The sequence below is a fragment of the Platalea leucorodia genome (genome assembly GCF_965183815.1).
Source record: "Platalea leucorodia genome assembly, chromosome: Z".
NCBI lineage: Eukaryota > Metazoa > Chordata > Aves > Pelecaniformes > Threskiornithidae > Platalea > Platalea leucorodia.
Genome location: NC_138858.1, coordinates 26,093,331 through 26,118,020, shown reverse-complemented (window position 1 = coordinate 26,118,020; position 24,690 = coordinate 26,093,331). Strand labels below are relative to the sequence as shown.

The 24,690-nt window shown below is 38.5% G+C and overlaps 1 protein-coding gene across 1 annotated transcript in view; it reads right to left on the bottom strand.

Annotated features, from left to right (window-relative positions):
* HOMER1 (homer scaffold protein 1) overlaps positions 1–22,850 on the bottom strand; it is a gene marked incomplete at both ends in the record, with an annotated part of 83,064 nt that extends 60,214 nt beyond the window's left edge. The window contains 2 exons of the mRNA XM_082335398.1: positions 4,629–4,814; positions 22,833–22,850. Of these exons, the coding sequence (XP_082191524.1) occupies positions 4,629–4,814; positions 22,833–22,850 (204 nt within the window). The remainder of the gene's footprint in view (positions 1–4,628; positions 4,815–22,832) is intronic.
* Between the last annotated feature and the right edge of the window lie 1,840 nt (positions 22,851–24,690).

The following is a 24,690-nucleotide window of genomic DNA, read 5'->3' as shown; positions in this document are numbered from 1 at the left end:
ATTGGCATTTGCTGCAGTGGCAGTGAAATATCCGGTTGCAAATCAACCCAGCAAAAAACCTTGGAGAAACCAATCAGTTTTTAGCTGAGACTGCTCAGTGCTTCAGCTGACCACGCGGCTGGCTGTACAAGAGAACTCAGAACAGGCTGCCCGGACCAGAATAGGATATCTGTTTTGACAGCAGTCTGCATTTAGGCTGGGTTACAGTGACTGTTAAATTGCTTCCTTGGAAGGGAGAAAGATAGGAAGAAAACTTTTTAAAAAACAACTGTGTTGAGAAAGAGTTGCTGTGATTCTTCCCTTTATTTTCCACCAGAGAAAAATGAAGCAGCTCCACTCCAGTGGACAGTATCAGTCCAAAGACAGCAAGTTTCTCACTGGGAAGACTACATTCAGATCCCGGTGATAAAAAAAAGAGCCCTTTCACTAGATTTACCCATTTTACAAGGAAATCAAGGCTTTCAATCCTCTCTGAATTAAAAGCATTAATTATTATTAATTTTTTATTTATTAATTATTTTTAATTATTAAGCTAGATCTCTCACATGCTAAATTAATTATGCTTCTAAAACGTGCAATACTAGAGCATACTACAGATACAGTCAGTGTCAGCTACTTCTGGAAAATACTAGATATGAATCCTTCATATCTTTAGCTTAAAAAAATAAAGATTTATTTTTTAAATTAGAATTTATAATTAAGCCTGTCTTGCCTACTCAAATAGGTACTGCTTTAACTACTCTCCTCTACACCAGATTTCACTGTAGTTACTAGTATAACAAGCGTCAAGTGTTTCATCAACTTTTAAGAATGCTGTTAGTGTAAATGTACAAGAATATCTTAAAAACAGAACAGAGTCAATCTGACAGGCAGACATTTAGCTTTTGAAGAAAATGGATTTTGTTATCTTTAGATTTTGTTGGAATAATAAAATAGCTTTCATGTTTTCCTTTCATATTAGTTTAGCTATAAGAAAATAGGGCATGTGTCTTAGCTGTTCATTTTACTGACTGCAAACCCAACAGCTGCAAGATATACAGCAGTGGTCAAATATGATTTTATCTAGTGCTAAAATTGATGGCAACATTAATTAAGACACACAGTATTTTTTAACTTCTTCAAAGGAAGATGACTGAAGACCTGTGCTTACAAGCCTTACTTGAAACTGTATTTAGCACTAAACAGATTATCACTTTAATGTGTGACTAGTTTATTTTATAACTGCCATGAAAACGTAAAGATCATCTATTGCAGTAACACTGATGGGAGACTTGACTCAGAAGTAATATATACAAGGCTCATGGAACCTACAGACTGGAAAACCACTCTTTTCCAGAGTCTTGTTTTAGATGTGCACAAATCATTAGGGATTTTTTCCTGTCTTGCACCTGTGAAAAAATTCAGAGAGTTAACAAATACTGCAGGAAACACATTACTTATCTCTTTTTTTTTCTCAGTGACTGCCAGAGACTGAATGGAAAAGACAGTGGGATTCTGGGAATAATCCTAGTGTCTGTCTGCAGTGTTACTGGAGAAATAATGGAGGCTTCCTTCCATCACCTAGGAGAAAGGAGTACTAAAACACATTTTTCCAAGGAGCTATGAAGTGACTATATAATTAATGAGAACTGAAAGCCTTAGCAACAACTGCTCAGCGTTGTCATGTCATATTGCATAAGAAATTTTATTTTTCAGGCTTTCTCTTGATTCCTAGAGTGGCAGGAGAAAAAAGTCTCATAAAAGATACTTACTCAAGAGGTCACAGAAACCAGCCTTGACTTCTATCAGATTATTTGCATCAGTATCTCCCTGCAATGAGCAACAGGGATCCAGATACTGTATGTCACTATAAAATATGGCCTGTACACGGAACACCTTATGGTCCTAGAACATTTTCTGTAGTCAAGTTAGAGGGAGATGCATGATTTCTTGTGCAAGGTATTTTAAGAGAAGACTGTAGCTTCAGAAAACACCATTACACACAATGCATTAAAAACAAGCAGAACTTGCTTCTATAGGACATACATCAGCTGAATCTGGCTCATAGACCCATTAATATGGAATAAGGAAAAAAAAATATCTCTCTCAAAATACACCAAAGACCCCACAAGCAAATTCAAGTGGGAATCTGCAATGTACAATAGCATCCCTCAGAGCTGAGCGAAGATCATGTCTTAAAAATGTCCTTTTGTTTTCAAGAAGAAAGATTTAATGACTTCCAGACAATCAGTACAGAAGTTAAATTTTATCCAGGAATCCTACTGAAACCCACTGACCTAAAGAGAGGGAAGGGTGTGGGACAGAAATAGGATTATCACTCCAACCTAAAGTATATCTCTCTGAAACTTTCCTTATTGCAGTCTAAGTCAACATATGTGTGAGTTCCCATCCCTTACTGACTTACTTAGAATAAAAGACTTACTTAGAATAAAAGACTTACTGCTCTGCACCAGAGCCACTGCAACTGAGCAGCCACATGCACATCATTCTCTCCACTGTACAAACCCACAGGGTCCTGTAAGCCCCACCAGCACCAAGGTATACAACAAAACCTGGTTGGATCTATTCCCTCTGAGGGAGGGGCGTGACAGCTTCAAAACCAGTATGGTTCAACAAGTGTTTCTGGCCACTAGCAACATGTGTATTTGAGACATTTTCTATGTAAAATTTGTTTTAAAAAAAAAAAAACAAAACACAAAATCATCTTTATTCAGTTTCATTTCAAAACTTAAAATGGGAGAATGAAATTGCATAGCTTTTTCTCCTTTGCAAATTTAACACTTCTGTCTGACCAATCAACAATATAAGGCATTGCAAGCTCAGATGCTACTAGTGTTACTGACACTCAGCTGTATGCCATATAGCAGAGACATTATCTGGATGCACTCCAAACTTAAGAATGCTTTATATTTATACTTAGCCCTTTGTACATACTATATTGTATATGTGCAGACATGTTAAAAAAGAAAGCGCTTTAATTAAAAACAAAAAAATTATCTGGGAATTATGCTGAAAACCTCCTTAAAATTCTTCCATGGGTCCTCCTGCTATTCACCTGTGTTTCAGAGCGATGTTGTGATGCCTAAAACAATGGAAGTGTAATCATGATTGGGATCCTAGATCTTAGCCAGACATCTAACACCTGGGTGAAAACATTATTAGGATTGCAGCAATCACAGAGAGAGTAAATAAAAGTGATAGACCGCATTATCAATACACCTTACCAATAGTACAGCAGATGTAAAGGAAATGCTGCGGTAAACAAAAGAACAAACAAATAGATGAACAATGGCTTGACAATTTAATTCAGCCCCCACTTTGCAGGAGCTGCAGCTTTGGACAAAGGCAGAGGAACCCCAGTGGACACCAGAATAAGGATTTTGTAAACTGTGCAAATCAGTTAAAGTGCTACAGATTACAACTGGTAGCCTTGATTTCATACAGCATCTAGTTCCAATCCCAAAGCCTTTATTTATAAACAGTCACACAAAAGGTATTTTAATTATTTGATAGAACTAAAAGAATCATTTGAAGGAAGGCTGGGAAGGGAAGAAACAAAGTAAGACTTAAACTTGGAAAAATTCTGGTAGGCTTTGATACCAGAGTCTCAATCACTTGAAGCAGTATCACACAGAGATCTTTTGACTATGAGATTTATTTCTGTATACTTCTTTATGATAGAAATTCTCCTTTCTCATTTAAAATAGCAATACTCTGGATATTAAAAAAAAAAAAAAACAAGGTAATATTTTTCAGCTTTCAATAGCCACAAAATCTCTGTGAATACTGCTATGCTTTAACAGAGTATTTCAGTTCCAACCATCATGAACTGATGCATCTCCAGAAGTTGCAAATGCAACTGCAAATGCAAGTTGAAAGGATTACAACTTTTGATTACGCTCTATCTTTAATGTCCTTATTGCAGAGTTTTCTGATATGCTGTTTGTAAGTTATTGTTTTTATACCCACTTGGGGCAGAACCTAAGGAACAGTCAAGTATTTTCTCCACATCAAATTAATTTCTTAGACAAGGTTTCTTACAACAGCAGCTCAACACATTAACCTTCCTAATTAAAAAAGAAAAACACCCCCCAAAAAACCCAAACCCAAACCAACTGCGTTTTGATAAAAGCTTACCATGGAGAGCTTTATTAGGAGGGAATCCTCATATTCTCTACAGCAAAAATTGGAAGATTACATAACAAAGGATTTACTAAGTGATTACAGGCACTGAACAGATGTCCTTCACAATGCTGAAACCAATGATATTGATGCGTGGAGATGAAAACAGGTTATTGTAACCCTACTTGTACTTTTTAGTGCATCTCACAGGGAATGTCTTTTTAGCCTGCTCATAATATTAACTATGTAACAGGTCATCACTTAAATTCAGCAATAGATTTTTCAAAGCAAATATGAATGCATGGAAAATAGTATTTTCAAATAAACACCTAAAACGTAATGAAGCATTTAAAACATGTAATGAAGCAATGTTACCATCTTAACATGTCAGTAATCTACTACTCAAATAACGACAAAAGCATCTGAGAAGATACATGAAGGATATCAGACTAGGAGATAAACACAAAAATTGATGAAGCAAGCAATTTTTCTGAAATAAAACTTACCTTTGAGCCATCCAAACTGATTATCCTATAGACATTTCTTGTGCTGTCATAGAAGTAGGACACAGTAACAGCATGCTTGCTGGTGGGAACCCAGTTCTTCTTAGTGTTTGGGTCAATCTGGAAGACGTGAGCTCGGGTGCTGAAGATGGGTTGTTCCCTGAAGGACAGAGAGTAAAAGTCATTAATCTAATTTGTACCTAATATCATTGCACACAAGTTATCTGCCAGTTGTGCCCACTAGGATGTATACATTTCACTTTGCATGATAAATTTTTCCTAAGAACTTCTGTATATGTTGCTGCATAGAGCAGGTGAGTGCATTAATAAGCATATGCAAGCAAAACGCAAGCCTTCTAATGCAAAAATCAGCACCCAGTTATAGAGTCAGATAAAGACAGACATCTCTAATATAGATTGAGCCCTGTCCCATCATGTCCCCAGCCCTCACCCTCCATCTGTCCCTTTAAACTAACTGGCATTAATACATGTGTAACTTCATTTCATTACACCGCTGAATGTGTATGACTTTAAACCCCCATCTTCACAAAAATATTTTAATACTCTGATTATTTAATCAATTTTAGGCCATAATCTGAAATTGAACTGGCTGATTCAATGCAATTACTCTAAAACTAACATTAAGTAGGGCCAGGAACATGTGTTGTGAAACCCTCACTCTCTGCAGCTTCACACCTGAATATTTTCATAGCAACACTAAATATGTATAACATACATAGTTCAAAGTTAAATGTTAGCAAATAAAATTATATAAGCTAAAAACCCCCCATGATCTTTAACAGGACATATAGTATTGCACAAAAATCTAAAAATATTTTAGTATCACCAAGATAGGTGTCAGTTTAAATTTAGCTACATTTTAGTGACAAAGATTGCTGTATTCTTCAGGGAATATTGCCATCAAATCCCAAAGATATTAAGTACCAGAACTTTAAGCTGGATTTAACTTTTTAGGTTTCTGGACTCTCTTTTTTTCTCCCATTTCCAGGATGTAACGAAACATATCCTTTGTCCCTGCCCTCTTTTCCCTTTAAGAGGGAAGTTTTTAATGCATTTTTCTGCCCAAAATAGAAGCAAAAGAAAAAATTAGGATTTGGGGTACTTATAGTCAAAGGGTTTTAATCTGGCCTCATTACAAAGGGGTACATGTGAACTGTCGGAAATCTCTCTACTGCTTGGCAGCAAGAGCAGCTGAGACCAGCTGCTTTCAGCAGCAGAATCGTATTACTCAGCTGGGAGTTACGGCTCCTTGAAGCCCATCTGCCAGAAGACGTGGTGTTCTCCTATGTTGGGCATTGGAAGAAGTGACAGAAAGGATACAGAACAGACCAGAGACAGCGAAACAGAGTTTCAGCGAAAGCTAAAAGGAGAAGGCAGGCAGGCAGGGGGATCAATGGACATGCTAGTCCTCCATACAAATGTTACTGTACCCTCAGCACCAGCTCATCTTCTCCTTCTAAGTCACCAAGCTATTAGAGGGTGGGTAGCTGTTTTCCTGATCCCAATCTCTTGCACACAAACACAGGTTATGCAAAGGTGACTTTTGTAGCCCTTTTGTTTAACAGAATCTTTATATCTTATCGCTCTTTCAAATATCTACAATTACTTCTTCAATCATACTTAAACTTTAGTTCTTGACTTCAATATTAGATACAGTTTGCATTTACCTCCCAATTAAGCATATCCAAATGTAATGTGATGCAAACTACCGTAATGCCACCAGTTCTTTAACTTTGGAAGGTTAAAGAGCCCATCAAAACAAAAATCTTAGAAGCCTGACAATTATTTGGATGAAGACTGACATTGAAAGGAGAAAATAAAGGCTCTGACCACATTGTCTAAAAAGACCAAAGAAGAGCTGAATCCAAATTGCAGATGCGTGGTTAATGCACACGCATTTGACCAGCACTGATACTCAATTCTGTCACAGTACAGTATATCACACAAGTGGGACTTTCAACATACCACAGGTTAGCATTTTAATACGTAAAAGGTAGGAGAAAACTCTACAACTAAAAGCAAGTGGGGGTGTCACTAAAGGTCTGATTGTTCAGCCCTGAGTTGCTGCTCTCCTGCACTGGCAGCACAAAAATCTCCCATAGCCCCAGCTAAATATCCTGAATTTGTTTCACGAGGCAGCCTGCTTATTCCTGGTGATTGCTCAGCAGTGTTGCTCAAAGACAAACCAGAGCGCTTTGCAGGGCACATGTGTGGGTCTGGCATAGACATTACAGTTAGGTATGGAAAAGCGTAAATTAAGCTTACTTATACTTTTTAAATCACTTCTGATAAAACTAGAGTTACAGTCTTCTCTTTCCATATTTTAACTGAAACTACAGGTTTGCTGAATGACAAGCTGTCTACGCTCTGTGGAAAAAAGCACAGCTCCCTTCGTTAAACTAGCTGGATAAATCATGATTTTGCCAGATTACTGGGGTAATTAGGATTTTTTTCTGACAAAGACGCTAAACTTCAGATGCCTCTAGAATTAGACCAACGTTTTGACACTTGATGATGAACATTTAGAATGATTATTTCTTCAAACAAATGGAAGTTATGGACCTTATGTCTACAGGACTAAATGTGTTAGAGAATCAGTCACTGATGTGCCACTGAAGTCCTTCGAAGCTGCTATACAATCGGGTCATCTGAAATTTTCTGTAGCACCATACTATAGAGCTGCTTAAATTTTAGATTTGCTAAAACATTCAGGAACAAACAAAAGGTAATATATAAAACATATACAATATTTGTAACTTCAGCTAATCAGTCTTTACTCAAACTTTTTATTCTTCCATTATCCACGCAGGACATGACGCCCCCCAGTCTGGAAGTTTCAACTAATTCAGTTGAAGTAGTATTAGTTACAGGAATATTAGTATTAGTTAAATAGGAGAATAGTTTCCTTTTTCCCTTGCTAAGTGCTCAGACAATTAATATGTATAAGATTATATTTTTTTTTATAATATATATTATATATTACGTATATGTCAACATTTTAAAATCTACTTTTGCCTATATAGAGTTGAGATAGAAGAGAACAGCTTTAAATATGAAAAAACAATCCTGTAAAAAAACCCTATCAGTTTCTTACTCTTACCTCTCTTCTCTGCCTTTTTCATCTTTCTCTTGTCCTTCTTTCATTACCAGAAAGTATTTAGTATTCATTAAAGACATTAATAGGAACTAAGACAAGAACTCATCACTAATTACAAAGAGAAGTCATTCATTTTTCCAGAAATATCCTGATGCTGAATAAAACCAAAAGAAACTAACAAGAATGCCATAGTAACACAGTTTGACTATTAAAAATGTCTGCTCAGGCATGGCAGAAACATTAAGGCTAATATGCTGCTGTTTTTAATTGGGTTAGACTGCAACATCACAATGGCCAAACACAGACTAAAAAGAAATAAGTGCTAAGTCCTCCTGGACTTGAGTGGCAACGTGGGGACTAAAGAAGCATGAGAAGTACCTCTTAAGCAGGTAGAGTCACACCAGTTTTTTTCATCATTGATATAGAAATCCTTTCATTGGTATGTGATCAGTCCTAGGCTAGGCTTAGGAGAAAAGCTAACAGTTGAATGAACAGTGTTTTCAGCCACTCTTTCCATTTTGACATCTTAACACTTCCTTTTCAAAAAAAACACAGACTACTGAATATAAGAACCTAAGCTTTCATTTTTCCATATGTTAGACTAATTAAAGCTTTCACAAAGGAAGCTTAAGTTAGTACAGAAGGATAGGAAGAACTTCCTTGCTAATCCATACTTACTATTTGTTTTTTTTAAGAAAAAGTATCTATTCTTTGATGTGTCTGGTACTTCCAGATCATGCCAACGCTAGTGCTGGAGACCTCCTTCCTCTTATTTCTTTCTCCACACTGTTGTTTACCATGACTCCAAAGTTATTTTCATTGCCATAATATCTACAACTTCTCAAGGCTGGGATTCTGTTGTCTTAGCTACTGTAAAAACAATAACGCCACTGAAAAGAAGGTATAAACTTCTACGTTAGTTGATGTCTTACTTGCCTCCCCTTATGGTGTGTTAATGATGGTAAAGAAGATTTTAAAAATTACACACACCCCTTTCTTCCCCCTGCATACTGGGATAAATTGACAGGATTTTGGTAGGGAGGGGGCTGCACCACGTGGGACAAGGTCAGGGACTGCCCTGTGCAGACTCAAGAACAGAGCAGGATTGGGACTAGAGAAAAAAAGAGACACAGGAGATGACACCTGAGCAGGAGCTGGAGCAAAGAGCTGCCCAAGCAGGAGCAGACAGCAGACACGGGATCAGGTATAACACTGAGGCGACTGTGGCCCATGGAGGAATTGAGTTAAAAGAAAAAAAAGCCATCACAGGCACTGACCACCATCTTCTGAGTACCTCACCTGTGGTGAGGGGATGGAAGACCAGGAAGGAGTTGCAGAGGTGTCCGCAGAGAAGATGAGGTGTGTTTTCTCTGTTTATTTAATTGTTTGTCTTCACCTTCATTGGCAATAAACTAAATTTAATTAAATTTCCTGAATCAAAATGGTTTTGTTGTGCATGACGCTCCCTCCTTGCCACAAATGCAAATAAACAGACCTAAAACTTTATATAACAGCCTCTTGGATCCCCAAAGCATTCAAATACACCAGAAGTTTTAGATCTCTAAGCAGAGCTATTTTCCCCAAGCAGCAGGACAAAAGGGGATGAAGAAGCAGGTCCAGTGTGGTGGGGTCCTCCTACTCAGCTCAGCTTTGATAGCTCTGAAGTATCTATCGAGTAATGAAAAGTCCATGAGAATGAACATTTATGTCAATCATGTCAGCAATTTCTATTTCTCTGATATGGATCTTAAAAAGTCCAAAGTGCATTATCCAGACTTACTTTCTTTGATGCACCTGGAGTCCACATACAAGACTGTTTTCAAGACAAGTCCAACAAAATGTGCCTTGGAAGTCCTTTTCATCACATTGGCAAGTTGCAAACAGAGCGAGATCCCACCCTTCAGATTTCAGTCTCAGAGTTTCAGAGGAAGATGATGCCCTGTGCATCCAAAAACAGGACAACAACCCTGTGCTCAGAACTGGAGTACAATCACACTCCAAGTTCCCTATTCACAGTGGAGACTGGACATAAAGTGTGCTGCCCTCAGCCCATTACAGCCACAGGCACAGCAGACCCCGCCACAGGGCAGCCTGCATGCTCAACATGTGCTCTGGCAGTCCCAAGGACTGCAAACTCTCTCAGTAGGCATCACACGCATGTTTTTGCAGGTGGTAATTTTGCACACAGTGAGTTCTGAGTCACTATACTATCTGTCATCCAAGGTAATTTCTCCCCATATAAGACAACATGAATCCCCAGCAGGATCTCTCAGGCCATTTGCTGATTATCCTCAGATTTAGGATAGGACAAAGACCTTTTTGCTTTTTCAAAATGACAGTATATCAAAACTACAGCCTTCTCCCAATGTCCTGCTACAGTCTTAAAAAAAATACTCTCCCTAGCTTGTTTTTAAAACCGTAGCAAGCTTTTGTTAGTCTAAGCAGCTTGAGGAGAGATCCCTGAAAAGAAATGAGGAGAGTGATTAAAAGTGCAGCTATAGTCAAAACTAATTTGTCAACTATGGCATCCAAACACAGCCAATGGCTTCTCAGGAGTCTGAGTCAACAAGCTCTGGAAACACAATTCAAAGCAACAGAAAAACACAGAATTTTCCTTATTCCAAAAAATGCTCTGAAGTCCGATAAATACTGTCTACGATAGCTTGTGGGACAGCATTGCATAACATTGGCTTCTTGTTGTATGGAAACTGTTCTGAAATAAAAGCTTTTTCTGGGCAGAAAGTGACTGACGACTGCTATCTTGGAATAAAAATTAAAATTATAAAGTACTTGAACAAAACGTACTCAGCATACTTGTGAAATGAGTACATCTTAAGATTTTGCTTTCTATATTACATATATACAATAACAACTCTGTCCCAAAACAAACTTTGAGATAGTGAAAAAAGTGGAAGTTCAAATAGAGCAACCAGATTGAAATCTCTCCGATGCCACCAGCAATTTATCTAGTTTTACACTTACATTCTTAGACCTGCTTTTGCTGTTATGTTTTGGCTTTGAGTTAGGTTTACTCAAGGTCAGCAAAAGCTTAGGAAGTTGTTCCTAAAAAGCTTGGTAAGTTTTCTGTATTCAGTTAGAAGTTAATGCATATATGCGCCTATTTACCTATAAAGTTCAATGGCTTACTTTATGGAATATGTTCTACAGCTACATAATACTGCACAGAGCAGTGCCTTCAAGCTTTTTTCTAAACTATTTTGCTCCCATTTATCAATCAGCTTTTAGAATTAGATCTTTAACCCCTTCTGAGTTAGCATACCATCACAAATAATACCAGCAATTTTGCAGGATTTGAAGGGAGAAAAATTATCTATAACCTTTCATTAAACCTATAAGGCAAAGTAAAATATACATTTACCTTTGACAGAAAAATCATTACATACTGTACGTTAGATTTTCAAGGATCTGAAGTTTTGACCAACTGAAGTGTTTCAGCTTGAAATCAGATACCGCACAGTACTTAATGGACATAGGATACAGGAAGTCAGAAGAAAATCATTTAGTGATCTGCTCATATTTACATTTCTATGAAATTAATGTTTTGTCATGGGTGATCAGGAGACAAGGCCTTGCTGATATGCCACAAGACAGCTGCCAGGCCTGCTGGCTTAATCATCTTTGCTTTTCCAAGGGCAAGTTGTAGCCTATGTTTTTAACATTTATTTTTATACATCTGCGGTAGACATTTTGATGCCCCGTATTGCCTATTTTTTGGAAGGAAAGGTTCAAATCCCAGCCTGCAAACTCTGCCCCCTCCCTTCCACCGTTGCTCACACTACAGCATCTATGCTTCTTCATCCATGCTCTTTGCTCATTAGCTCTAGTCTTAAATGTGAACAAAGAAGTTTCAAAGATGTTAGAAACACAGAACATGGTTTGAAGTAATTCCAATCCTATGAAATTACATATCAGACTTTGAAAATACTGAAGAATTAGTCAAATGTTAGATTTTTAAAGTTCCTTAGATGTCAAATAACTTTAGAAGATAATAGCAACCCGCCCCCCCCCCTCCCCAAATCGATGAAACAGCTTCTAACATTAAAGGGTATATAAATAAGCAAAAGCATTGCTGGACTCCCCTCTTAAACTGCACTGCACAATGGTGACACTAGTGTTAAACGGATTGAGTCATAGCTGGTTTTAGAATCCAGATTGACTTAGTAGCTTTAGTCCAGCGAATGAGAAATCACAACATGCTCTAAGATACTGTGCAAGTTGTAAAAGCTGTTTACTACTGGAAATGATTCTGTGATGGGTTCCTACAAAAGTCCATGGAAAACAGCCTACAGGAAAAGACTCCAGAGCACTGGTATCGCTTATAGTGAAGGCAGACAATTAGACGTCACAGAAATATCACGGTACCCGCTCCAGTGGAAATGTGACAGAAAACTTCATATTCATCCAATTTTACACCTGCATCACTTTGTATCATCCTACAGAGACAGCATATCACACAGTCCCACACTCTGTTCATTCAATAAGAAGCTGCTGGTGATGATGGCAACCCTTTTTCCTCTTCTTTACCTAAAGTTTTGCTTTTGCCTTTTTTTAAGTATTTGTACAAATAGCAGAATTAATAAAAATTGGTCTAAACCAAAATTCTAACTCACAGTTGGACCTCCAGTGTCTAACAAAAGGAAACTTCCACCTGAAACCTTCCTGCATTTTTGGGCAGAACATCTGACCCAAGAGATTCCTCTGTGACTATTAGGAATTGAGCTCTTGCTCTCTCTGCAAGCACTCTTTTCGACCTGGCTTTTTATTTTCATAAAATTCTCATAAATCTATTATCTTTGAAATGTCATTGTCCCTATAAAGACTAGTCAAAATCTGAGAGCTATTCAGGCAGGAGGGGGAACAGTTGCCCTACATTTGCATACCTCAAACCCCCAGGCTTTAAAAAAAAAAAAAAAAAAAAAAAAAAAAAAAAAAAACTTACAACATTTTACTATGGGCTAAGAAGTATATGCAAAACATGTATGTATACAGCTAGGTGCAAAGAACATAGTTTTACACAAGCTAGGCTAAATTTGACACTTATGAGTAGACAGAACTCTAATGAAGTCAGTGATTGCGGACAGTCATTAGTAGAAAAACTGTCTACTTATTATTTGCATAAATGAATAAAAGTTACTGTATGCTACAGGAGGCAAGTCAGGAAAGCAGGTAACTTCAAAATGTAGGGCAGAATACATTTCTGAAATCGATTCCTTCTGATAACATTTTGGCACATCCACTTATGTGGATGGCATATTTATGAGCATGTAATCCAATAAAATAGTCCATTTGGGAAAAAAAATGAACTACTCAGTATCTGCCAATCTCAACTGAATGCTCAGGAAGCCCATACATGAGACCTTCCAGAGGATGAAGGGAGAGAAAAAAGGCAGAGGAGTATCCTACAAACAGGCACTGTAAGACAACTGCAGACAGCACTTAAAATTTACAGTCATCACATAAAATCACAAGAGCTAGGATCACCATATCTTGGGAAATAAGGCTCTTGCTATTAAACAAAGTAAAAACCCAAAAACTGTAATTATGTAGAGCAATGAGAAAGTTCATTTAAACTCATTCCTCTTCTGTCTGAGCTTCCCATTCGTAAGAGACCACTGAAGGATAGTAGTTATTGGTAAACTTTAAAATAGTAAAGATATTCTTCCACAGCACAGATTTAAAATTAACTGTAGCACAGCACAGAGATTACACTCTCACAAATTTAGTAACATCAACAGCATGGAAGCTGGCAGAGCTGCAAAGCACAGGACAAATCAGTGCCCAGGTTCCCACTCTCCACAGAGGACAAGAAAAGCCAGGCACGATGAGTTTCTTGTCAGGACAGTGGTGGTGGCAGGGCAGGACACTGCCTGTGCTGGCAGACGCAGGCACAGAATGCAGTGAGTCTTAGACCAGGACCCAAGTGACCTGGCTTCGATCCATCTCTCAGACCTACCTTCTTGCCTCATTGCAAATCATTCATTTGACCTGACCAACTCTTCCTTGGCACCCTCCCTCTTAGAAAATACATTTTTTCAATCTAGTTCACCAGCCCTTCTGTTCAAGCATCTCACTGACTGTGAAACTGTGAACAAGGGTCCCTTAAACAGCTGTCCCCTAAATATTTGTCTCCAATACTCTTCTTTGTCCTGCTTGCCTTCATGGCCCTAACATCACATTCATTTTGAGATGCTCTGATCAGAGTTTTTACATACACACACACATATATCCATGTCAAAGACATTACAAAGTGTGCTAATAATAAAGTTGGTCACTAATTCAGTTAGCGTACTTTGAGCACACCAAGCAAACAGATTCTGCCCTCAATATCTTGCATTAGGAACAACCCCCTCAGCAGCCCTCACTGGCCCTCACCATATCACAAGGCAGAGAAAATGGAAAAGCACTCAGAAGCCAAGAATTGCCTTTTGTCTCATCCCATCTTCAAATGCCTAACATCAGGTGGGGACGGCTTTAAGGTATTAAATTAAAATTCATGAGATTGATGAGATAAATTATTTTGGTAGGTCAGTGTTAACTTCACTGCATGACAGATGTGTTAATTTTTTTTCTTTTCTTAATTTCCAGCACAAATTTGAGATATCAGTAGAGAAGACTTAAGTGAATTCTCTAGTTGCACTACAATTTCTCAGAATACAGTGAAAATCTGAATGACAGTGTCCACTCCTTTTTCTTCAGACAAGCAATGGATCATATTCATCCATGATACGGTGAAATCAGATGGGTCTTACTAGATATGCTCAATGTCCAGATCAACAGCAGAAACTCATGTTTTGCTTTCTCACAAATTGAAGAAAGCAAAAATTGAAACATGAAAATGTATGCACATTCTTCAGAGAAAGAACAGGACATAGTGCACACCATTCTGCAGTAAAATTCAGCTTACTTAGATGTGAGTAACGATTACACCTGTAGCTCAGGCATTTCATCCTGCTATCTAAGTAGTATCTGACTAGTTGCTTGTCCTCACTATGCTGAACCTCTGCTAGAAGTCTGCCTCCTAACTGCACAGAACAGCTTGCAGCCTAGCACTGCTGTTTTCTGGAGCTCCCAAGATGGTAAAGGCATTCAGGCTGAGCTCTAACAAGCAGAGTCAACATGCCCTCGAAGTCCTGATCAAAACAGAACACACTGAACTACATTTGCCATTAAGATGCAAACTCCTACATTTGGAATAAAATAGATACTACTTAAAATTAAGGTTTATATTCTAGAGCAAGGAAAAAAACCAACAAAACTCTTAAATTTTTGGTATAATGTCAGTGAACATGGAGCTGCTTGCACTAAAGAGTAAAAAAAGGTACCTGGAGGATACGTACAGTGTAATGTTAACCCAATCAAAAAAAAAAAGGGGGGAGGGGGAGAGAAAAATAGATAAACATTGGATTTGCTTACACTTCTATAACTCTGTGGATTTTTAAGAAATGCCTGTTCTCCAATGCCCCCAGCTATCACATACTGCTCCAGTTCTGCAGGCAGGCAACCAGCCGAAGTGTTGCAGGAAACATTCACGCCAAGAATTTATCACTGTGAAAGTTCCTCTAATAGCTGCATGAAGGTCCATCTCTCTAAGGTTTTCCTTTTTTGTCCTCCCACCCAGCCTTCAAAAGCTCATTTTCATACCACAAATCAAGTGAAAGCTTTGGGAGTCAGATGAGATAACAAAAAGCGTATTATCAAGGACAAGTACTCACCTTTATCTTCACGCTTTTCACTTCAGTTTATTAAGTTATTCCAGGGATATAGGCATCTTCATAATTTTTCTAGGTACCTAACTGGTTATCCCTCTAAATCATGCAAGTAAGTGGACAAAGGTATCTCTGAATTAACTTTTACCTTAAATTTGTTCTTAAATCACAAGATTGGAGAGAACTAACATCAGCTTTTAATGACTTAAGAGCAGCTAAACTATGTTAGGTTGAATTTTAGGATAGATGTTTACCTATAGTGAAAATACTAAGTAATCATGATAGCTAAAATTGATTCAAAGTTGTATTTTATTCCCGGATTTTGCTCTGTCCAAAAATTTTTGACAAGGAAGTCAAGAGACAAGTTCCTCTTTCTTTACGACTAGACAATTAATTTTAAGATATAAAGCTATTTTCCACATCTAGTCACTGAAAGTGTTAACCAGAAGCAAACAGAAAAAACAACCTAATGTCAGATTCTATTCTATGAACAAAGAACCCTGGCTAATGAGACATTTCTGAAAGTAGTCTAGATGTTAACATTCCTGCAACAGCCCTTACATACTAGTAAACTAAGCTAAACTGCATCTGGAACAAGAAACAGGCAGGCAACAGCTTAAAAATACTCATTTCCCTCCATTACACAGCATGAAAAAGCAACTTTGCTACACTTGCAACACAAAAAGAAATGAGAGGAATGAAGCCTACACAGCACAATGTAGCAAAGGAAGAAATAATATCATTCATACCTGTTAGGATAAAAAGTTTAGAAAGGTACAAAAAGCAATTGATAACCAGATCTTCTTTTTAATTCCCCTAGTTCCTTGATAATCTCTGTATAGAGGCAATCTTTCCTTTGCAGTCTACATCTAAAACCTCCCATGCAATGGAGTTGTGTGTCAGTCAGATTACTCTTACAGAACTCATGCAAGTATTTTAAGGGAGAACATAAAGCAGCTTAACTGTTCAGCTTGAACTTCTACTGTTACTTAGCATAGGACTTCAACACAGAGTCATACAATGAGTAAATTACAGTTTCCTGCCCTCTGCACCACCAGTTTTCTCCAGTTTAAATAAACAGACATTTTCTAGACATGGTCCTCAGGGACAGTATCTATAGTCTTCAGAACCATTACAAGACCTACAGTTTTAAGGAAAAAAAAAAGAAAAGGAAGAAAGAAAACCCCTATACCAGCATAACAAGCACAGCTCTCCAAATACAGAAGCAGAGAGGGCAAGAGCACCAAGTTGCTTTGGGATCCAGAGATGCTGCTGGTGAGCCAGGACTCTGTGCTCCGCTTTACAAGGAGGCCCAGCTCTTCTTTCCAGGGGCATGGAGGGGGAGGATGAGGAGGAAGGCTCCAGATGGGACATGATTTTCAATCCACTGCAATCTCCAGAATGCAAGCCTATTCCCATCCGGCATGTTTTCCTTGTCAAGTTTTACAGACACCCTCAAATTAGTTCACGGACTCTTTGAGATCTGAAGTTCAGTAGCTTCCTTCACAAAACAATTTTCAGTTTGTGAGAAGGGCTGTTAATGCCACTCACAAGTAAGTAATTAGACTGATTGATGCTGACAAAACAAGGTGAGAATTAAGTCAAATCGGATGGGGCCACTTCGGTGCTGTTGCTGAGGCACAGATGGGGAAAAACAGCACCCTGCAAGCGCATGAAGATTCTTTGATGTTAGTCATACTGTTTGGTGGGATACAAGGGTCATAAGACAGCAGTGGTAGAAGTGCTACCCAGAGCAGCACATTCAAGTAATTGACAGACTGAAACTCCTTGCTTTGTCCCGACATGAAAGCACAAGACTGTCCAAAAATCAACACCCTCTGTTCTAAAGTTTGGTGAGATCAATTTAGTTGCTGTAATGAAATCCTTCAGCAGCATTGACAAGTGTCACTGTGCACAGCAAGAAGGAACCAAGAACAGAGGGCTGGCACTAGGACATGCAGTCATGCAGAGCACTGAAATAATAGAGTGGCAACCCTACATTAGCTTAAGTTCCATAAAACATGGCAAAGTTCAATAAACAACGTAAATGCAGAATTTTCTAATTTGACATTCAGTGTGATTTTGTGTGCTCCATCAAGTCTCATCATTGCCTATGACAAGAATTTCTGTTCTGATGGCTGTATTTCACAGGTATGAGGCAGCAGAGACAAAGCTGGGGCATTTGACAATAGAGACAGAGAAGAATTTTGGAACCCAAAAAGGAATAGAAGGAAGACAACACCCTAGAATCAATTCATCATGTGTTTCCACTGAGATAATCAGCAATTATATGGTAAACAGTGATAGTATTTAAAAATTAGTATTTTTAGATGATGTTAAGCTTAACTGCTGTTTTTGCAATCATGTTTGACTTTGAGAGACAACACTCAACTAACACTAGTCAAAATTTTGCTATTCTAAAGACTAGATCTCTCAGTAAGTTGCTCACAACAGAAAAAACAAGTAATACATATCTTCCTTGTTTATTTGGAGACACTTGGAATTTGCCTCGAACATATTTCTGCAGCAAAATAAGGCTTCCTCTTTAGCAACCCCTCCTTGTAATGCTTCTTACCAGTTTTCTTTCATTACCCTCCTTATTGGCTTCATACTTCTATTTTGCTTCCTTGTAGGTCTTCATGCAGAAACGATCACACCTCCTTACCACTTCTCACCCCATCAACCAAGTCCACCTCACCTTTTTCTGCATCTCCAAGTTACTAATTTTGACGTGCTTTTTACATGTGAAAATGCTTTTTATTTTAGTGGGCCTGGCACTTGTCATTCCTTTCATGTCCAGCTTAAAACCTACAAACCCCTTATTTAACATTAAGAAGCTGTCAGTTAACAGTCAGTTTTGAGAGCTTTTACACTTAACCCTCAGAAATAAGCACCCTGAGACAAATCATTAGCACAACCTGCACGCTGACTGCAGACATCTCAAAGCCAAAGTCATGCTTCCACCAGCACCAGTGGAAGTATCAGAACTTACATATGGAGCAAGCAGAACGAACCAGGCTGAATAAACATGCATTTCATCACAATCACCATCAACTCATCTTCAAACAATCTGCAATCCCATCCAGACTGCTACAGCTGCATACTAAGTTTTAAAAAGAATCACTGGTCCACATCACAAGATGAGAATTAGATTATTTCATTTGTATCAAGGAACTGAATTAAACTCCTAGAAAGGTAAACAAATTAATTTTATATTCATAAGTAACAAATCAATTTGAATCATCCCACTGAGCACTGCAGGAACTATAAAGTCTCTTTAATTCACTTTGAGCATGCCATTACCATGCCAGCAAGTCCCTCCCTTCTGATAACTTACAGCCTAGTAAACACTATTGAATTTTGGAAGCCGTGGTTGCATCTATATTGAGCTGTAACTGGAAGTGACAGATCTCAGTTTCCCTGATTGTTCACACCACACATATGCCAAACACATTCTGCAACAAGTCCTAAGGCAGGACACCCAAATACCGTTCCTGACAGGCCTCCAGAACAGTTCACTTGTCATATCACTGAAGGCATTCCTAGGACAGCTCCAAATCCTGTTTCCCCAATGACGTGCCTTGCACTGTCAGGCAACTTCCCACCGTAATGGTGAGATTCACAACACGCATACAGGGCACAAAATTTTTAAATATACCAGTATGACCACACACTGTGCATGGAGCAAACGGTGCCCTGCACAGCCCACTACAGAGCCCAACATGGGTATACGTACACAGGTTTGCACAGTCAATGTCAGCCAAGGGATTGTGCCAAGTGCTGTGCCATGGCGATGGGCCCCAACAGCTGGAGAGGAACAGCCATACCTGGACTAGGCTGTCTCACTGATGAGCAGCTCATAGGGAAGACGACCATGCTGGAAACACAATGGCTGCATCAGTACTACCCTTGGGTATGGCTATCCAAATAAAGGAAAGAAACACCTCTTCACTGATGGCTCATATGCTTGCTTTGATTGTGCTGGTGGAGGCTGGTAAAGACAAAGTATTGTGTGTTAGTTGTACTGGAACTAGATTATCAACGACTTTGCAAAGCATACTTCAAAATATAGTTTGTACATCAGAAAGGCACCTACAATGACTGTAGTTCTAACCCCAGGATAGCAGGTAGGTATCAGGGCTTTACATAGATGGAAGTTACTTTACTTGTTGGAAGTGTAATTATAGGAAAAAAATCAGATCTTGGGAAACTGCTCAGCATTTTGACAAACTGAGCAACAAAATACACACCATACAGTTTGTGGAGAAGTGTTGGCTCAAACATCTGTATGACAGATAAAACTGGAATTTTCTTACCTATTTCACATGGAATTGGAAATGCCTACATTAGCAGCCTATACTTAATAGTTCAATAAAAATATTCAAGCAATAAGTACATGCTACTACAGTTAGGAAGTGTCTGATCAAAGACCAGGAACCAGTGCTTGTTAAGAGCTAGTTAGTTATTTCAGTATGACCATCTTTTATGAACAGGAACGATTTTCCTTACGCAGTACCTGAATGAACTGGTAGGGTTCAACGCATTCAAAACCTATGTACGAACCAAGAACTAGAAAAGCCTCCCCCACCCACTACTTTGCATAAATATCAGAATAGATATTAAATGTAGAAACCAAGCCCTAGTGTTTCTGTATCCATGAAATTAACAGTGGCCAGAAACAAGAAGGTTTATTAGCTACTTACAAGAATGCTTGCATTGCAAGTCAGTTTTAAAGAAACCTGTACTTAAAAACATTTTACTCATGTATGCTAAATGCACTGCAGTCCTCCCAAACTGCAGCACTTAGGTGCTCACGTTTACCTCCAAAAGAGACTTAACTGAAGCATCAAATACAAGTCCATGCAGCAGAAACTGCCATTTCCCACTCTCTAACAGGTTTTGTGTTTAGAAACAGAATACATACTACAATATATGACTGCTTAACCTAGTAAATAGAATGCCATGAGTAGGAAGTACTAATATCATACTTAATTGCAAAAAAATCTCAGTGTTTACAAGAAAATGAAGAGGAACAGTTCTTCAGGAAAATGAACAGTATACATATAAGACAAGATGATTTAGAGCAAAATTTTCTATCTGCCAGGTGAAGTCCAAAGTATCAGTTTTAATCATTACTTAAGCAGCTCTGTGTGAAGTTTGATCATGACCACTAATTTCCCAAACCTCTGGCATACAAGCATATTAGTTTATAAGCATAATGGTATCTGAAGCCAGAATCCTTGTCTTTTGTCTTTTTTGTAATAGCCTTCATTAAGGTGTCCGGTGACATAAACAGGTCACCATGACTGTCAAGTTTCAATGAAGAAGGTTAACTGCTATTGTACCACTCTGGTTAGGGATACTTCTTGTTCGATACAAGCTTCTCATAAAAGAATACTAGCTGCATTTTTCAAATGTGAAAGACGAAATTTCACTTCGTGATCATAACCAGCAATACTAATCATAAACTGTGCATTATCATCAAGTTCTTAATAGCAGCACACAGTCATGTACTTTGCTGCAAAACTGGTATTCATATGAGGCAGCATTCAATGATCTGGTTTTCCAAAAAAGAGTTCACTTACCCACACTCTGAAATCATCATTCTATCCCTCCCAATATTTCTCCTCTACAATGAGGAAGCTAGCTGGACTTGTACAGGGTGAAGACAAAAGTCTGTATCTTAATAAGTGGTTAAACTCCACCCATACTCTTCCTGAGGGACTTCAGAAAAGTATTGTCATACACAAGCTGCAGGATCATCAAGCCAGCAATTTTTAGGGTCTAGACAGACTCATTAGGATTTGTCCAGAGCCACCCAGGACAGCAAATCAAACCTCTGTTCCAGGTTCCCACTACAACAGATAGCATTTCCAAGGTTGCAGAACTGTTTGCATGGTTGGATTTTGTAAAACCACTTTGAATGTGAACATGGTGTTGACAGTTAGTATTTTCCCTTGACAGAATCCTCCCGCCAGGGTGTTCAACTATTCTTTTCCAAATGATTCCAGAAACATATGGCACATCTTACAACAAAGTCCTCTCAATCAGCAAAGTTTTTGAGTATTACAAAAACAATAGCCAGTGGCAGAAGTAGCAAGACGACAAGCAAGAAGGTAGAACAGAAGGTAACCTTTACAAGACCTAGACTTGGGTCGAACAGAAGGTAACCTTTACAAGACCTAGACTTGGGTCCTATCTGTAAAGGCTGAATTAGTGCAAGTGGTTTGAGGATGACCATGTCCATATCTGCGCACTCAAGAGCAGTGATATTCTTTAAATCTAGGATTTAAGTTTGTTACTAAGGAGCAGAAGGGAAGGACTCTTTAAATATATTTTCATGCTAAGTTCTTCTTTGTAAGAACACTCGGGGAAGTAGCAGATTGTTTTCCTTTGTCTAAAAACTTTGTCCAGAATAATATTAATTCTCAAATCCTGATGTTATAGAAAAGGCCTCTATAATGCCCTTCAATCCATCCCACTAATAGAACTATTCTAGCTTTTGTTCCAACCTAATTTTAAAAATTCATCATTAACATGGACAAAAAGGGAGGATTTTTTTAAAAGATGTATCTCACATTTAAGGTCATCAAATACATAGTTATCAGCAAAAATTATCTCAGATCTTGAGTGACCCATTAAGATCTGTTGTAAGAGACACGGGCAGCATTTGCATTCAGATGTGAGGTAACTTAGGGAATCTAGAGTTTGGTGCTCACGTTTCACAGAAATCCCATCAAGATGGATCATTACTTAACCATGTTCTTCAGCACCTGTGTCTTTTTCCAGAAAACTTCCCAAAGATTCTGGGAGTTTTAGTATTGTGCATAGCCAGACATGCTGCCATCTGAGCTGTGCAGTGCTTCTGAAGAACCAAGCCTACCTAGGGCTCAAATCAGCAGGACAGCACCTATTCCCAAGCATTGCCAATCATGTTCTGGTAGGAACCCAGTTCCTATGTACGTCTAGATGCACAAAGCTCTTGATGCCTGGGTCGTAGGCTTGCGAAAGCAGACACAGGAAATCCTTCTATGTTTTTTAAAAGAACAAGAACAAATATTGACATGGGAGGGACATATACTCGGATATTGAAAAAGCACTTGGAAATCAGTATCCAGAAACTGAAAGTAAGTTAATCCAACAGAAATTGTTCCTGTCTAATTGCAGGTTAACTCTTTTAGTCACGCACAAGTCCGTGGAAAATACGGCTAGTGCAAAAGTACAGGTGTTCCAGTTTCAAAGTCAATTGGCCAAATAGCTGCTTAGGACCACAGTTACTGCATGCAATGATTTGACAACAGAGCTACACAGCATATATTATTCCATATGCTTATTTTTGCTGGTATGGGAAACACTTCATACCCTAAGAAGCCCCGACATGGCTGCATACTCCACAGTAAGTCATGTGTTGGAGAAAACACTGGTTTCTCCCATATCACACAGTACATTCTTTTAGATTTTTGCACAGACAAGCCAGGGCTAGCAGACTGTTGGGAATGCAGGCAGAAGTAGTAGGAATGCCGAGAATACATGTCAAAGATGATTTATTTCACCAACACTTCACTGTAAAGTGTTGACCATTTAAAGCTCATTACCCTGTTTTCAAAACTCAAGGAAGATCTCATTATATGTCCTGTTGCAAGAATAGCTTCAAGATTAACTTGTGGATTCAAGACTATAGCATACTATTTACAGGATAAGTCATTTAAAAGCATCTAAAAAACTCAAATTCTAACCCCTGGCAATATTACCTATTATGTTTTTTACTATGAAAGACACTACAGAAAAGGGAAAAAATGCCATTTCTCAACAAGCTGAGACTCAACCTAGTAGACAGTCTCAAAAAAAACCCCTTCCAGACTTGAGCTTCAAAAGCGAGGAACAAACTTGGACAGGGATAGCTCTGACTCTGGATCTTTTTAACACTTCCCGTCAGAATAAAAAGACACTGCTGTAGGAAAAGGTAGGTCTATCCCATCTGTAAGGACACTTCCCTTGTGCCACCACCAGTATTTGTACAGCCATGCAGTCAGCTAGGTTACAGTACTGATGCGGCTCACTGTACAAATGTTTGTCTGCAGTAAACAACAGGAAAAAGCAGCCTCCTCCTTCTGGTTTTCCCACCTTTTGGTGGCAAGCTCAGTGAAAACGTAACGATCAAGATGCTGACAAAGAATACAGCCACAAAGATGGACAAACTAGTGCCTGTGAATCATTTGCATGTATATGGAGGAAGAAGAAAAACCTTGGAGGAACTGTGTATTTCAAGTTCTTCCCTCTTTATTCAGAAAAAAGCCATTAGTCAAAATGAGTGATGTGGACTGCTTAAGTTAGCTAACTTGATATCTGTAGCTAAAAAAAAAGAAAAAAAGTCACGACTACATACTGGAAATGTCAATATAAGCTTGTATCTAGCAATCCAGCAGCATCTATTGCATGTTTAAACAGCTTCTCCCTAGACTAATTTTTTTAATGATGACTGGCATTCACCACTACTTGCCACCAGAGAAGCATGTCAGAATGCAGTGTGTTGCCGGAAGCATATTTGTGATGCAGTCCTAGCAAATCAATACAGTATTCAAACACAGTTCTATTCCTTTGCAGAATGGAGCAGATGGCATTAATGCCACTACTAGGGCTCTGTGTAGATACAACAGAGCCGAACACTGCATGATGCAAGGGCCAGGTGGAATAAAACCACGGCTCCCTCTAGCCTCCTCTCTCCTCTATCCTCCCTGTCCTGAACACAATACTAATTTTGGTGGATCTGACACAACCCAGCCCTGGAAAAAATAAAAACTAAAACACTCACAACAGAATGGGGAATAGAAACCTCTTATCAAAAGTGGATTTCTCATAACGCAGTACTTCCACACCCATTGTACCTTACCTTTAAGACTGAATACATCTGAAAAAGCGTTGCAGGGAGAACAGCACAAAACTCTGAACTAGAAAGCATGCTCTTGCAAATTTTTTTTACAGAAGGCTTTGACCTAAGTAGGGCTTTTAAATACACATTTGAACCTAACATGGTATCTTTAAAAAAAAAAAAAAAAAAAAAAAAAGAGAGATGGACTGAGTACTCATATTCTTGTTTTTACTTTAAATAATACAGAATACTTTTTCCCTTTGTTCATTGTTACAGTTTCTTGTTACTAAGACTATAACCACACACATGGGGAAGCCTGAGATTTTTCTCGAGGGCAGGACTGTCTCAGAT